The sequence below is a fragment of the Phyllopteryx taeniolatus genome, chromosome 22, assembly GCF_024500385.1.
Source record: "Phyllopteryx taeniolatus isolate TA_2022b chromosome 22, UOR_Ptae_1.2, whole genome shotgun sequence".
Classification (NCBI taxonomy): domain Eukaryota; kingdom Metazoa; phylum Chordata; class Actinopteri; order Syngnathiformes; family Syngnathidae; genus Phyllopteryx; species Phyllopteryx taeniolatus.
The window spans coordinates 9,043,521-9,058,657 of NC_084523.1; the positions used below are offsets into that span (position 1 = coordinate 9,043,521).

Here is a 15,137-nt window from a genome sequence, read left to right on the forward strand (position 1 = left end):
AATTAATACGTTAATTTTAGAATGATGTATGTCTTAATATGGTATTTTAACCACAATTGGACAAAAAAAGGAATCTATAAAACGATGGTATGGTCTCCTACAAGCTGATTGGTTTGTAGGCAGCGACGTCACCCGTGGTTTAAAATTTTAAAACAGCTGCTTTCTTTGTGGATGTCTTGGGTGTTTTGGAGGCTGAATTAACAACAAAATTGCAGGTTAGTAGTATTATTAACAATTTAAATTATCCATGCTATCTTTTACTATGACCTTATTAAATGTATAAATATTTTAGTGTGTATTTTGCTGATGATGACTATAATATGTGCTTGAAGTGAGTGGAGGAGTCAACTAAGAATTAAGTGGCAACCTATTTTGCTCTCTCTTTTGTAATCTTGTAGTTACTCAAGCACCATAATTGAGCGACTGATCACATAACATCGAAACAAGCTTTGTCTCTCGTTGCGGTGAGCAATGCGGGCAATAGGTGAGCGTTTGAAGCAGATGGTGAGAATCTTTCGGCGAGAGGGCCACCGGGTGCTGGAGTCGGAGAGGACCACCGTTCACGGGGCCGACGCCATGTTGATGGTGCTGCAGCTGGTCTTGGCCCAAGTCAATAAACAAGTCAGTTGAATCCAGTTTCAAGAGTGCAGATACCAGGATTAGCTCTCACACTCACAACCGAAAACCTGACAAATTTCCGCTCGGGCTGTCTTTTCTCTCGGTGACAGCAAAGCGGCGAGTTCCGAGCGGCCCTCGGCGACGTCCTGCTGGCGTGGAAACACTTAGTCGTGGACAAACTGGGCCTGCGGCCCCCCGACGGCGAGGCGGCGCGCTCCGAGAGGCGTGATGTCATCCTGGAGGCGTACGAGGCCTTCCTGAAGCGCTCCAACGCCGTGGATCTGGTCCACGTCCTCGTTATGTACGAAAGGCTGAGGGACCGCTCGGACCCCGAGGAGCCCGTCAGCCGTGTGAGTAGAACCTGAGCGCTTGGCGAGGAGTCCTGCAGGAACTTTTGGAGCGCCGTTGTGTGTTTGGACTTCTGTCTACATTTTTTTTCTCAGCTAGTTTATTTTACTGAGCTGGCGAGCAAGCTTTGATCTGAATCGGCCTACTCGCCAATCAAATGCTCTGATATGATTATGATGGATCATCACATAAATCTGACAATCCTGCATGAATAGTCATATGTTTTTGTTTCAAACAAATGGCGTATTATTACAGGAATAAAGTCCAATTATTTTTTGGAGAAAAATTATTTATTTATTATGTATTTTTCCAGAAATGGTCATCTTTTCCAAAATAAAAGGCATACTATTACGGGTACTATTACAGGAATAAAGTTGTATTTTTGGAATTCACTTGTTAAAATATGACTTTCTTTACTCGTTATACTTTAATGTCAAAATATTACGACCATCTTCGAAAAATACAACTTTATTCTCGTAAAATTAGGGCATTTCATCCCAACAAAATACATTGTTCTTTTTTCTTGGAACAAAACAACTTCATTCTCAATAACTAACTATTTTTCCAAAAGGAAAAAAAGAAGCTATTTATCATAACATTACAACTTTTTTCCCCCGATAACAGACAATCAAATCAATTAACCAATTATTTAAAGAGGTAACTTAATCCAATATAAATAAAAAATGCTTTATTTTAAAAATAAAATGACAATTCATTCTCAGTTATGAAATCAATTATTTACCAATTATTAATTAGGTGTTAAATAGAGAATTCATCCATCCATCCATTTTCTACCGCTTATCTGAGGTCGGGTCGCGGGGTCAGTATCTTTAGCAGGGACGCCCAGACTTCCCTCTCCCCAGCCACTTCATCCAGCTCTTCCGGGGGGATCCCGAGGCGTTCCCAGGCCAGCCGAAAGACGTAGTCTCTCCGGCGTGTCCTGGGTCGTCACCGGGGTCTTCTCCCGGTGGGACGACGTCCTGGAGGCATCCGAATCAGATGCCCCAGCCACCTCATCTGGCTCGAAGTGGAGGAGCAGCGGCTCTACTCTGAGATCCTCCTGGATGACCGAGCTTCTCACCCTATCTTTAAGGGAGTGCCCGGACACCCTGCGGAGGAAACTAATTTCGGCCGCTTGTATCCGGGATCTTGTTCTTTCGGTCACGACCCACAGCTCGTGACCATTGGTGAGGGTAGGAACGTAGATCGACGGGTAAATAGAGAGCTTCGCCTTTCGGCTTAGGTCCTTCTTTACCACAACGGACCGATACAAAGTCCGCATCACTGCATACGCTGCACCGATCCTCCTGTCGATCTCCCAAGATACTTGAACTCCTCCACTAGGGGCAGGATCTCATCCCCGACCCGGAGAGGGAACAGCACCCTTTTCCGACTGAGGACCACGGTTTCAGATTTGGATGTGCAGATTTTCATCCCAGCCGCTTCACACCCTGCTGCGAACCGCTCCAGTGAGAGTTGGAGATCACGGTTTGATGAAGCCAGCAGAACCACATCATCTGCAAAAATCAGAGAATACTGAGGCCACCAAACCGGACCCCCTCTACGCCTCGGCTGCGCATAGAAATTCTGTCCATAAAAGTAATGAACAGAATCAGTGACAAAGGGCAGCCTTGGCAGAGTCCAACCCTCAGTGGAAATGAGTCCGACTTACTGCCAGCAATGCGGACCAAACAGGCCATATCAGGGGGTTCAGTACCCCATACTCCCGAAGCACCCCCCAACAGGACTCCCCGAGGGACACAAGTCCACAAAACACATGTAGACTTGTTGGGCAAACTCCCATGCACCCTCAAGGACCGTGCCGAGGGTCAGTTGACAGCTCTGCCCCTCTTTTCACCCAAGTGTCCAAGACATGCGGTCGCAAGTCCGATAACACAACCACAAAATCGATCATCGAACTGCGACCTAGGGTGTCCTGGTGCCAAGTGTACGTGCGGACACCCTTATGCTTGAACACGGTGTTCATTATATGGATAATCCGTGATGAGCACAGAAGTCCTATAACAGAGCACCGCTCGGGTTCTGATCGGAAGGGCCGGTCCTCCCAGTCACGCCCTTCCAGGTCTCACTGTCATTGCCCACGTGAGCATTGAAGTCCCCCAGCAGAATGATGGAGTCCCCAGCGGGAGCGCTCTCCAGCACCCCCTCCAAGGACTCCAAAAAGGGTGGGTACTCTGAACTGCTGTTTGGTGCATAGGCACAAACAACAGTCAGGACCCGTCCCGCCCACACGAAGACGGAGGTAGGCTACCCTTTCGTCCAACAGGGTGAACCCCAATGTACAGGCACCGTGCCTCAGGGGGCAAGGGCAATACGTATATCCACACCTGCTGGGCGCCTCTCACCATGCGCAAAAGAGTCCAAGCCCTCTTAAGAGGACTGGTACCAGAGCCCAAGCCGTGTGTGGAGGCGAGCCCGACAATATCTCATCGGTACTTCTCGACCTCACACACCAGCTCAGGCTCCTTCTCTGCCAGAGAGGTGACATTCCACATCCCTAGAGCCAGCTTCTGCAGCCGGGGATAGGATCGCCGAGGTCCCCGCCTTTGGCCACCGCCCAGCTCACACTGCACCTGACCTTTATGGCCCCTCCTCCCACAGGTGGTGAGCGCAGGGGAAGGGGGACCCACGTTACCCTTTTGGGCTGTGCCCGGCCGGGCCCCATGGGTGCAGACCCAGGTGCCATGCGCTCGCTTTCGAGCCCCACCTCCAGGCCTAGCTCCAGAGGGGGGGGGGCCCCGGTGACCCGCGGCCGAGCAAGGGAAACCTAAATCCATATATATTGTTCATCATAGGGGTCTTTAGCCGTGATTTGTCTGGTCCCTCACCTAGGACCTGTTTGCCATGGGTGACCCTACCAGGGGCGTGAAGGATCATTAGGACACACAAAACCCTCCACCATGATAAGGTGACGTCTGCAGGAGGGGTAAATGTAAAATTGTTTGTTAAATAATAAGAAACAATAAGTCACATTTTTGTTGTTTATAATTTATGATTATAATCTATTACCCAATTATTTAATAAATTGAATGCAAAAAAATTTCAATATGGATTATAATGTTTTATTTACCAAATACTTTAATACTATAATTACTACTTCTGTTTCCTTTTTCAAAGGTCCAGCTGCACGAGTTCCTAACAGGCAACACGGAAGTCTCGGATGCAGCCGCCTCATCCGCCCTCTCGACACCGTCCGCCAAAGTCCGACCGCGTGGCTCCAACGTCAAATCTGCGGTGAGAAGAGTCTTCTGCTCCTACCTGAGCTTGCTGGTCAACACCAAGGACGACCTGGCCTTGGCCCTGACTCTGGACGTACCCAGTCGGGCGCTCGGACGACAGACGTTCACCCACATTAAACATGCGGCGCGCCGGAGTGACATGTCCCTGTTTTTGGTAAGGAAGCAAAACTTTGCCCGACTTGGACAGTGTGGCTGAAGGTTCTCCTTTGACATAAGGCTGGGTGTCGAGTTTCGATATTCATTTTTTTTAGGGGGGCGAGCGGGGGGGCATTTAATATTTCTATTAGCAAAACGGAGAAAAAAAATTATTAAAGTCAGATTTTTTTTGAGGGGAAAAAAAATAATCGGAAATATATCGCCTAGCCGTAACTTAACCTGACTCGGACGTGGCAGTTGAATTTTCCTCTGCCGACATCGTCAGGCGGTAACGTCGTTCGTGAGGACCATCCAGCTGGGAGGCAAGGGCTACGCGCCGGCGCCCTCGGACCCGCTCAGGAAGCACCTAAAGGGCCTGTCCGCCTACGTCCACTTCCTTGACAGCCTGGAGGAGATCCTGGGGGAGACGCCGGACCCCAGGTACCAAATGCGCTCAGCTGCTTTTGAATGAACACCTCCTTTGCTACTGGAGAAACACACTGAAATGGGCTAATCACGAGAACCGCCACCTCTCACAATGCAAATAAACACAATCACTATAATAATAATTCACAAATGTCAATCCATGCAGCTAATAACTCGCATCCACGCTCGATGTGATAAAATGCTCCGATTGCTCCAAGCTTTGCCAGATCAGAGGAATTTGTTGTTCCCGACATCTCACTTTGATGGAAAATCAGCAGACCAGCGCAGCTACACGTGTGCGTGCGTGTGCATGTGTTCTGTTGGGAAGTTTGTGTGTGGTATTGTGTGCGAATGTGTGCGCGCGCAGATGATACTGGACGCGCAACACAGGTCTTGGCACCACAACACAAGTGCTTATCAGGAATGATTTAGCCTGCAGCTCATGTGAGGGGCAGGGAGCTCGGAGCAAGCAACACTTTGGGGCTCTCGGTTCACGAGACACGGATGAACTCGGACTGTGTCCTTCCTTTTACGCTCACACCTTCTGCTGAGGGTTCATGGCCCCTCGATCGGGTAAAACGTGCTTTCCCCCAAAACTTGTGGCTCCCTCAGCAGGGCCGACATGTAACCCTCTTCAAGTGGATGTAAAGAGACAGTCAATAAAAAATAAAAAAAAAAGGCTTATTCCCATTCAACTACAGTAGGGACTGAAGAATGCAGTATTTACAACATTTGATGGAAGTTGTATTAAATTCATGTATGGATAGTCTTGACTCTGTTTTGGCTGATTCTTGACCTGGGCCTTGAACTGGACTTTGAATTAGGGTCATGATGTTTTTTTTACCTGGGTGTTGACTTGGGTCTATACATGGTTCTATATTCAATTGTTCAATTTGATGTACATCAGATAACTTGAGTCTCCTTCCAGTGTGTGCGGGTCCAAGCTGGTGTGTGCGATCCGGGGGGCTCTGGTGAAGGGTTGTGACTCCAGAGACGTCAGCTTCGCCGCAGAGGAGACGGCGAGCCATCTTAAGGATGAAATCTGCAAACTCCACCAAATCCAGAAAGACACCGCGCACAAAGCAAGCACTGGGATCAGTCCCGCCAGGGTAACTCTTCTTGCCCCTTTTCATAAAACCTGGGACATGACTTGGGTCTGTTTTAGACACACACACAAATGTTTTTGTTTTTTTTACTTTTTCCTCGCTGGGTCTTGACTTGGTTCTTGAAACAGCTCTTGACATTTTCTTGACAGAATCTTCATGTGGTTCTGTACTTATTGTTTACATGATTCGTGACATAGATCTTGATTTGATTTTTTTCACTGTTTTTTGACTTTGTCATTGACGTGATTCTTGACGTCATTCTGTATGTGGTTCTAGACATGGATCTTGACTTGATTCTTGACTTAATTCTGTATATTGTTCAAGACATGGATCTTGACTTATTTTTTACTTTGTTTTGTACATCGTTCAAGACATACATCTTGACTTTTTTTTTGGTTCTTGATTTGGTTCTTGACTTTGTTCTGTATGTGGGTCTCGACTTGATTCACTACATGCTTCGAGACATGGATCTTTTTTTTTTTTTTTAGTTGGTTCTTGATGTTGTTCTTGACTTCATTCTGTACGTGGTTCTATACATGGATCTTGGCTTGTACCTTTTTTTACTTGGTTATTGACTTCATTCTAAACATGTATCTTGTCTTGGGTTTTTTTGGTTCTTGAATTTTGTCCATACGTGACGTGGTTCTCGACATGGGTCTTGAATTGGTTTTTGACTTGTTAGTGGGGTTCCTGACTGGTTCTGACTTGTTTTTTACATGGACTTTGAGTGGTTCTTGACCAAAGTCATCTGTCTTCCCGCAGCCGAAGGCATATGCTCTGAATCACTCCACGGCGTACGGCGGCCGTGATGCAGTGAAGGTGCTTCTGTCTCTGCTGGATGAAGAAGCAGTGACGACACCCTGCGCCAACAAGGCCGACCTGCTGTCTGAGGACCAGCCTGTACTCAATGGGAGCGAGGGCACATCGGTTCTCACCTTGTTCAGGTTCATCAAACGTCATACAACAGCAACTACATGGTAACCAGACAACTAATCTTGTGCCCCCCCTCCCCTCCTCAGATCTCCTGAAATGTCCACTGGATCTGCTCCAGAACCCCTAAAGAAGAAAGTCCGGAGCCACCTGGACCTGCTCAAGTCGAAGGTAACGTGGCAATCTGAGCCACATCAAATTAAATCAGACGGCCAAATAATGTCTTTACATCCTATCATTTCTCCCCACGCTTATTTGTGCTTCGCCCGAGTAACTTGCAAGTTACCAGCTGAGCGTTTGCACAGCTGCGTCTTCGCTTTCCACCGTCCACTGGCATGAACGCACCTACTGGAGAGGGTGGTAGGGAGCGAGAGGGTTCGGGGGGTTCAAAGCCCACCAATAGATGCTGCGCCATCGGAGCGTTTGCTTACGGCGCACAAAGTAACACTGAGAGCACGCTGAGGATCCGATATTCAATCTTCCTTCCCCTCGGCCTCCGTTATTGCTCCTGGCAGCCGCACGCTTGTTGCCTGCTAATTAGCATTCCCGCTAGTCCTTTCGCTTCCCTCAATCTCTGCATTGACTGTAGACCGTAAACGAGGCTACGCAAAATTGACATGGCAACAACAGAGGCTGAAATCTAATTGGACCAAAACAAAACAAAAAAAAAATCAAACATGCTCATAAATTGGAAGCAGTGCAGCCAAGAGGAATGCTACTAAATGAATACATTGTAGACTGGGCTCTGCAGTTTGACATACACTTAACACCCCTGTATTAGAACATGAATTTGAATTGTTGCAGCTGGAATGAGTTTTTATTTCAAAACTATCCGTGTTCATGCTGGCACAGCGGCCGTGTGAACGTCTACAGAACACCAAACGTATGCTAAACACATTTTGCTCCTTGATGTGATGCCGCGAGCAGATGTCATCTGACTTAGCCTTCCTCTCGTAGCAGTCCCTGGGCGTCTAGCCGCTTCCTCAACTTCTGCTTGGCGGCCGTTTTTTTGGGATGGAGACTCCAAATGTTTCCGCATTGTCTGTCTTAGCAGCACATCAACAGACATTCGCTTCCTGTTTTGAGGGCCAAAAACTTGAGGGGAAACTGCATGCGAAAGTGTCTCTTGCCAACTTTTGATTCGCACTAAGCTTCTGGTAGCCTGGCTGCAACCTTGAAGTCGCTATTATAGTATTCTGACAATTGTTTTTACTTGTTGTTTGCTTTGGCCTGGACCTGGTTCTTGACTGGCCTTGACCTGACTCTAGACCAGGGTGTTGACATAGTTGTTGACTCATCTTGTCTGGGTCTTGACCTGGCTCCTGACCAACCAGGGTTTGACATACACTATATTGCCAAAAGTATTCGCTCACCTGCCTTAAGTCGCATGAACTTAAGATACATCCCATTCATTATCCATAGAGTTAACTATGACGTCGGTCCACCATTTACAGCTACATCAGCTTAAACTCTTCTAGGAAGGCTTTCCACAAAGTTTAGGAGTCTGTTTACAGGAATTTTAGACAATTTTTCCAGAAGCGCATTTGTGAGGTCACAGACTGATGTTGGACGAGAAGGCCTGGCTCTCAGTCTCGACTCTAATTCATCTCAAAGGTGTTCTATCCTGTTGATGTCAGCACTCTGTTGAGGTGAGTCAAGTTCATCTACACCAAACTCTCTCGTCCATGTATTTAATGACCTTGCTTTGTCCCCTGGTGCACAGGCTTGTTAGAAATGGAAGAACTGTTCCCACAAAGTTGGGAGCATGGAATTCTCCAAAATATTGGCTCCTTAGTTCCAAGGCAAGGAGCTGTGAAGGATTCAGCATACCAAGACCTTTTGAACAATACATTGCTCCCGACTTTGTGGGAACAGTCTGGGGATGGCCCCTTCCTGTTTCAACATGACTGTGCACCAATGCACAAAGCAAGGTCCATATAAAGACATGGATGAGAGAGTTTGGCATGGATGAACTCTACTACAGGACATAGCCCTTGACTGATCTTGACCAGGCTTTTGACATTGCACTTGACTCATCTTTACTTAGGTCTTGACTTGGCCTTGACCAGGGTCTTGATTTGGTCTTGACTGATCTTGACTTGGGGTCTGACCTGGCTGTTGACCAGGGTCTTGACTGATCTTGAACAGACCTTTGACCAATCTTTACTTTGGTGTTGACATAGCTCTTGACTGTTCTTGACTTGAATCTTGACCTAGGTCTTGACTCGGCATTTGACCTGGCTCTTGCCCAGGGTCTTGACTTAGGTCTTGACCCGGCTCTTGACTTTGCGCTGTACGATTTTTGAGGACTTGGTTTTTGACTGTTTTTCAACTTGGTTCTTGAATTAACTCATCAGATTCTGGTATCCAGGCTGTCGTTGTGGTAACAGTTGCCACCATACAGTACGTGGACTGTAATCTAGAAATGAACATCTGTTTGATTTTCAATGCAAACTAGCAGTGGATAGGCCATCATTCAAAATAGGTGAAAATTCAAAAAAAAGCTGTTTGGAGCCCAGAAAAGGACAAAGTGTTCAACCTTTGACTGTGTTGGCCAAAAATCCCAATAAAAGCTCAAGGATTAAAGAAAAGGGGTCCAAATGTCATATAATGAGATTTGTTTTTCATTCCAATCTGCTCAAGGTAGGACACAGAGTCATCCGATCCCAGTTTGCCTGCACCTACATAGACGAGGAAGAACCGCCTCTCAATCGCGTTCTGGACTTCTCGAGCCCGAGCCAAGTGCCCACCTGTGTGCACCCGGGACCCAAACCCAAAAGCGCAGCACCGGCCTCAGGTAAATGGCTTCAGTAATTTATTTTGCAGACCGTTTTTTGACATTAGCGTCCAGTTTACAGTCTTTACTGACCCAATTTTTCTTACAGCCGAAATTAGTGAAATCATCCTCGCACTGGATCCCAAGAGAGGGAACGCCAACCCGGTCCGAGCTCCAGGTTCGGACAACGCAGCCAAGAAGACGACAAAGAAGAGGAAGCAGGCGGTTGTGGAAAAGGAGAACGAGCCACTGGAGAAGAAGCGGCCGCCGATGAAAACAAGCGTAAAAACCGCCACCAGAACCAAGAAGAAGAAGATGATCGCAGGACAAGCAATACTGACCAGCTTCTTCAGAGTCTGAATACACTCCTTTTTGGGTACTGTTTATATATCTTATGTGGCAAGTGTGAAAATGTACAAAAATGTAATAAAATGTGCTTTTTAAAAACAAAAACAAAATCACACAGCACACTGTGTTCTTAGGGGGGGTGTGACCCATTGAGCTTTATTTTGAAATTCAGGCCCAACAATGTAAAGTTTGGGTTTGTGAAGAATATGAACAAAAAGATAATCAGCTTTTTTTTGGTCACGCTTGCTGGAGAAAGGTGGATTTTGGAGTATTTTTGGGTGTTTCTGTTTACTTGGTATAGGGAAAAAGTATCTCCAATTCGACTTGTTTTGAAATTCAGATCAAAACAGTACAGTTTCATGTGCAAAAGCTTTCCATACACGCACCACCAATGACAACCCACAGAGAGAAAATGTGAGAAAAAAATAGTTTGTCACTTACAAGCTTAAGAGGCCATTATTCCTTTATTGTCGGGGGGGGGGGGGCAAAGGTTGATCCACTAAGCGTTATTTTGAAAGGATGAAACCACACTGTAAATATAATGCAGAATTCATTTTAAATAAAGTTTTATTTTGTTTTACACACTGTTTGTCTCATTGGATGCTTGAAGAAGTCAGGTGGTGTTTATGTCCTTCCCCAGCAGGGTCTGTACACTCGTCCGATCATACACCGCAACACTGTATGGACAGAACACATACATGCAGGAAGTATGTTGAGAGGAATGTTTACTGATTGGTGGAGAGTATTTCCGGGTACTCACCATCAATGTCTGTGTCCCTGCGGTCGATTCTCTTCTCCACAGCCGGATTGTAGCTCCAGCGTGGCTCGTCCATCACAGGAAGTCGGTGGTTGAGCCCCCGAAAACGCATTCCTCTCTGCCTCATGTCCTGCAGGGAAGGAATTTGTGAGGATGTTCTTCCACATTAAATGTCAGTGGACAAAGATTTTTACATTTTTCTTGATAACTTTAGAGCCCCTTTACAAAGCACATATGGCATTTCAAAGTGATCATACAGCAGTTAAATCGCTAAATATGATGCAGAATGCGCCTTCTGCCTTTTGCACCCCGCACCTTCCGGTCTTCGTCTCTTTCCGGCGCTGTGACGTCACACAAGTCAAACATCCTGGTCATTCGGCGTTGTATGCTGTTGTTCCCGTCCTTGTATATTTGTTGTCGCATGATTTAACGATGTCACGATGGTTTATTGTGTGGCATTCGGTTGTACAAATGGTTCAGGCAGCGGCAAGAGTTTTTCTTGGGCTTTCCAAGTGAAGAAGGAATACGTGACCTTTGGATAGCGAAAGTCACTTGACAAGGGAAGAAACGTGCTCAGCTATGGGTGCCGAGCAAGCATTCCAAACTGTGCTGATCACCTCGAACCGGCGTGTTTTGAGAAAGACTGAGCAGAAAGCATTGGATACACAGGTGTAGTTAGGCAGAGGCTGAAACCAGCTGCGGTGCCAAGTGTTTTTCCTACCACCATCGGGACCTCCACAGCCAGCAAGAGAACTAGATCTCGCAGTAGCGACGCGGCGCAGACAAGAGGTGATGCTTTCCTTGTATATACCTACAACTCTATTATGGTTAGTATGCACTGCGGAAAAAAAGACCCACGCAGTCCTTTTCAGTACTGTCGTCTGTACTTTTGCCTATATGACAAGCCAACAGACACGGCAAAGACTTTGTGTGTGGCGTGTTATAACGCAACTCGGGCGAGGGGCGCACAATAAGTAGGAATACTGCATATTATGTAAAAGCTTGTGCCGTGTCACTGAAACATATAGGAATATATAATACGTATATTTGTGCTAAAAAATATTGGTACCCCTGGGGTGGCATTATTTCAAGCCATGAGTGTATAAAAAGACGTGCATTTGACATAGCGTCACATGGAGCCAGTGGCCACTTATTTTAATAATAGATAACTTATACCTAATTTAAAAAAAAAATACCTTTTTGACCTCAGAAGCTACAACAAAATATGTTGGTGTGATGCACCACTGCAAAATCCAAGCACAATAATAATCATATTACTCACGAGCGCAGACTTCTTTTTCTGACACTTACCGCCAACAGCACGACTTTGGGGCTCCCGTCTTCATCCGTGACGTCCCACATCGAGTTCCTCCTGAGGACGGCGGCGTTCTCGTCCCCCGGCAGCGCGCTCGGCTCATCCTTGTCGGCGTCTTGCCCGGCAACCAATCGTCCGCTGAGCCCCGAGAGCAGCAGCAGCATGAGAACGACTCGGTGGAAGGAGGACATGCTGTCACCTGGACACCGATGCGGCTCAGACGGGTTTTTATAGGCCGTCGCCGAGGAGCATCACGGCTCTTCAGATGATGGTTTAAGGTCACCCAGCGGTGTCAGACTTCCTTTGATCGGCTACTGAATGGAGTCATTTTGTCTCTTTGCGCAATTGTATTAGGGTTCAGGAGCAGGTTAGAGGTCAGGGCTTCATTATGAAGCTTAAAACGCTGTATACCAAGCCACCCATCAGGCCTTCCTCCACATCACAGCCATGCAGAATCACGAATAATAACAATGCAGCCTACTCACATTTTTCTGTAGAACTTGCAGTAACTAAAGCTATAGGCTGCAAAATGCCCCAATTCAAGCCTTTCTGTGTATTTTTCTGCTCTTTCTGGAAGACTTCAGTAGAGGGCCTGGCAGGCAGGCAGTAGAGGTTCCCAGGTGTGGTCAACTTCTCAAGATGATGCAGAGAAAGGTCTGGATTGAGATAAATAGCTGTGTTGGAGCTGCTGGAACTATCGTTGAAATTGAGTTCCAGGGCAATTTACTGGGGCTAAAAGAAGACTCTGCTAGAAAGGTGTCGTACTTCCACGTGGTCGAGGAACCGTTTAGGGTTCCTGGAACGTAAATTCCGTTCCTAGGTAATTTATCAGGGCTAAGAAACACTTTGTTCTTGGTATGTGCAGTGCCTGGAGCCAAAGCCAGATTTACACCTAAAGTTCACAGTATTAGTTCTTTATGATGTTGTTTCTTAAATTAAAGCCCTATTTCCATCTAAAGTTCAGAGGAAGTTTTAGTTCTTGGTACTTGGATATTGAAACTACAGCTGCATTTTCACCTCAAGCTCCAGGATCTTTTAGTTCTTCATACTTGTAGTTTTAGGAACTAATAGCACATTTCCATCTAAAGTTCGAGAAACTTTTATTCTTGGTCCTGTCCCCAAAGCCGCATTTACACCTAAAGTTACAAGAACTTTTAGTTCTTTCTACTTGTAGTTCCGGAAACCACAGCCCCATTTCCAGGATTTTCCATGAAGTCTCAGTTTTTTTCTATTTGTAGATCCTGTACTTACAGCTACGTTTTCACCTAAAGTTCAAGGAACCTTTATTTCTTGATGCTGTAGTTTCTGGAAGTTTTAGTTCTTGGTACTTGTAAGAACTGAAACCACAGCTGCCTTTCCACCTAAAGCTCCAGGATGGTTTAGTTCTTGGTTCATGTAACTCATGGAACCAAAGCCAATTCTTTAACTAAAATTCCAGAAGGTTTTAGTTCCTGGTAATTTTATTTCATCAAACCAAAACTGAATTTTCACCTAAAGTCGAGTTTCAGTTTTTGGTACACGTAGCTCCTGGAACCAAAGCTGCATTACTACCTAAAGTTCCAGGAATATTTAAATAAATTCAGACAGTTCTTTTAGTCCAAACACATTGTGGTCCTCCAAAAGTTCCTAGAAAAGCTCATTTGTTCACATTTTCATCAATCACAGCAAACCTCAAAAGTGTGACATCAGCAACGGTCTTCCTCTTCGTCGTCTCCTTCTCTTACAAGAGAGGAGAACGGCATTAAGTATGCCTTGCGGTTTCTTGTGGGTTGCCCCCGAGAAGAGCCCCCGCACTTTCCTGGAAACAATGCAGCTGATGAGGACCTCTCCAAGGAAAACAAGGATTTGACATCATGGCTTCTTCAAGCTCACAGCTGAGCCAGCACCAGGGAGCCTCAGTGAATTTCCACTGTGGACTGACACTTGAAAAACGGGACAATCGCTCGGTAGTTTTTTTCCATAAGCGCTAATATTCCAGCGTCGGTGCAGGCGATGAATGCACTTGCTGAATAATGACACACTTCTGACATTTGACACATGCATTCGTCCATCCTTCCATAGCTACCCCCTCATCCATCTTTGTTCTATCCATACTGATATTCCAATGTGTTCATCCTCCATACCTACTCGTCTGTCCCTTCCAATAAGGTATCTTTAAGCACCTACTTATCTAGACAGACATACCTATTCGCTCTCGAGCACTTCTTACCTACCTAGCCATCTGGACATACGTATTCTATCTCCCCGTAATCTACCAATCCATCCGTACCTACCTCTATCTCATTCTATCCTCATCGACCATCCCATTTACATGGCTAAAAATGGGGGTAACCCTTTCTCTAGATCAGAATGACTCTGGGCCCTGCTCAGATTTCGGATTCATCAATTACCAAAAATATACAGTATGGCAGGAGTTGAAAAGTAACGTCTCGAGAACGGTCCTGACCAGGTTCTGCATCTGGCGCAGACTAAAGATCACGTGTCTTCCGGTGATGTCATCACATCCTGTATGAGTGGGGCACGAATGACCTTTATCCTCATCTACCAGTCCATCCGTATCGTTATCCGATCTATAACAACCCATCTGCCCACGACAACATTATCTTTCTACACTTATCTTTCTGGCTATGCCTCCCGACCTACCGATCACTCTGCCCATACTTAACCAAACGTTCTATTGTTCTACCAGACAAATTCGGTCAGATCTCGGTGATAGTGACACGAGGTTGTGTTGAGGCCTTCCCATCACCTCCAATGAACACGTTGCAAGCTTGCAGACTACCACAGGGTCATTAGGTCCACATCATTGATTCCCAGGATGAAATAACATCCAGGATGGCAGCGGGAAAGAAGAAGTAGCGGAGAGGGTTGGGGGGGGGGGGGGGGGGCGTGTGCCAGTCTACCGCCTGTCCGCCGGCCAACTCTTCAAGGTTTTATATTTGGGGGGTGGGCGGGTGTTGTCCTGCACCGATTGACTCCGAGCGTCGCCCCCCCACCCCCAAAAAGCGCTGACTTGGCAGCTCCGGCCGGCGGGAGCCGCCACGCCCCGCCGCTCTGTGTGCCTTGGCAGAAGCCGTCACCTCTTGGGAAGTATCGCTCGCAGCGGCGGCGCTTTCAA

The 15,137-nt window shown here is 46.5% G+C and overlaps 2 protein-coding genes across 2 annotated transcripts; one reads left to right on the plus strand and one right to left on the minus strand.

Annotated features, from left to right (window-relative positions):
* Positions 1-60: 60 nt before the first annotated feature.
* parpbp (PARP1 binding protein) lies at positions 61-10,057 on the plus strand. The gene is made up of 10 exons (XM_061762413.1): positions 61-215; positions 399-621; positions 729-968; positions 4,105-4,380; positions 4,648-4,802; positions 5,716-5,896; positions 6,656-6,837; positions 6,913-6,994; positions 9,467-9,620; positions 9,709-10,057. Exons 2-10 carry the CDS (start codon positions 472-474, stop codon positions 9,957-9,959), a joined length of 1,671 nt encoding a protein of 556 aa, XP_061618397.1. The 5' UTR covers positions 61-215; positions 399-471; the 3' UTR covers positions 9,960-10,057.
* Positions 10,058-10,496: 439 nt separating this feature from the next.
* Positions 10,497-12,333, minus strand: pmch (pro-melanin-concentrating hormone). The gene is made up of 3 exons (XM_061762416.1): positions 12,016-12,333; positions 10,708-10,834; positions 10,497-10,624 (listed from the first exon to the last, which is right to left on the minus strand). Exons 1-3 carry the CDS (start codon positions 12,208-12,210, stop codon positions 10,572-10,574), a joined length of 375 nt encoding a protein of 124 aa, XP_061618400.1. The 5' UTR covers positions 12,211-12,333; the 3' UTR covers positions 10,497-10,571.
* Positions 12,334-15,137: the final 2,804 nt, after the last annotated feature.

Coding starts and splice junctions, on each gene's coding strand:
- pmch (XM_061762416.1), bottom strand. CDS start 12,210: ATGTCCTCCTTCCACCGAGTCGTTCTCATGCTGCTGCTGCTCTCGGGG. Junction 10,835..12,015: donor CCAAAGTCGTGCTGTTGGCG/GTAAGTGTCAGA, acceptor CCTTCCCTGCAG/GACATGAGGCAGAGAGGAAT. Junction 10,625..10,707: donor CAGGGACACAGACATTGATG/GTGAGTACCCGG, acceptor CTGTCCATACAG/TGTTGCGGTGTATGATCGGA.
- parpbp (XM_061762413.1), top strand. CDS start 472: ATGCGGGCAATAGGTGAGCGTTTGAAGCAGATGGTGAGAATCTTTCGG. Junction 6,838..6,912: donor TCGGTTCTCACCTTGTTCAG/GTTCATCAAACG, acceptor TCCCCTCCTCAG/ATCTCCTGAAATGTCCACTG. Junction 9,621..9,708: donor AAGCGCAGCACCGGCCTCAG/GTAAATGGCTTC, acceptor TTTTTCTTACAG/CCGAAATTAGTGAAATCATC.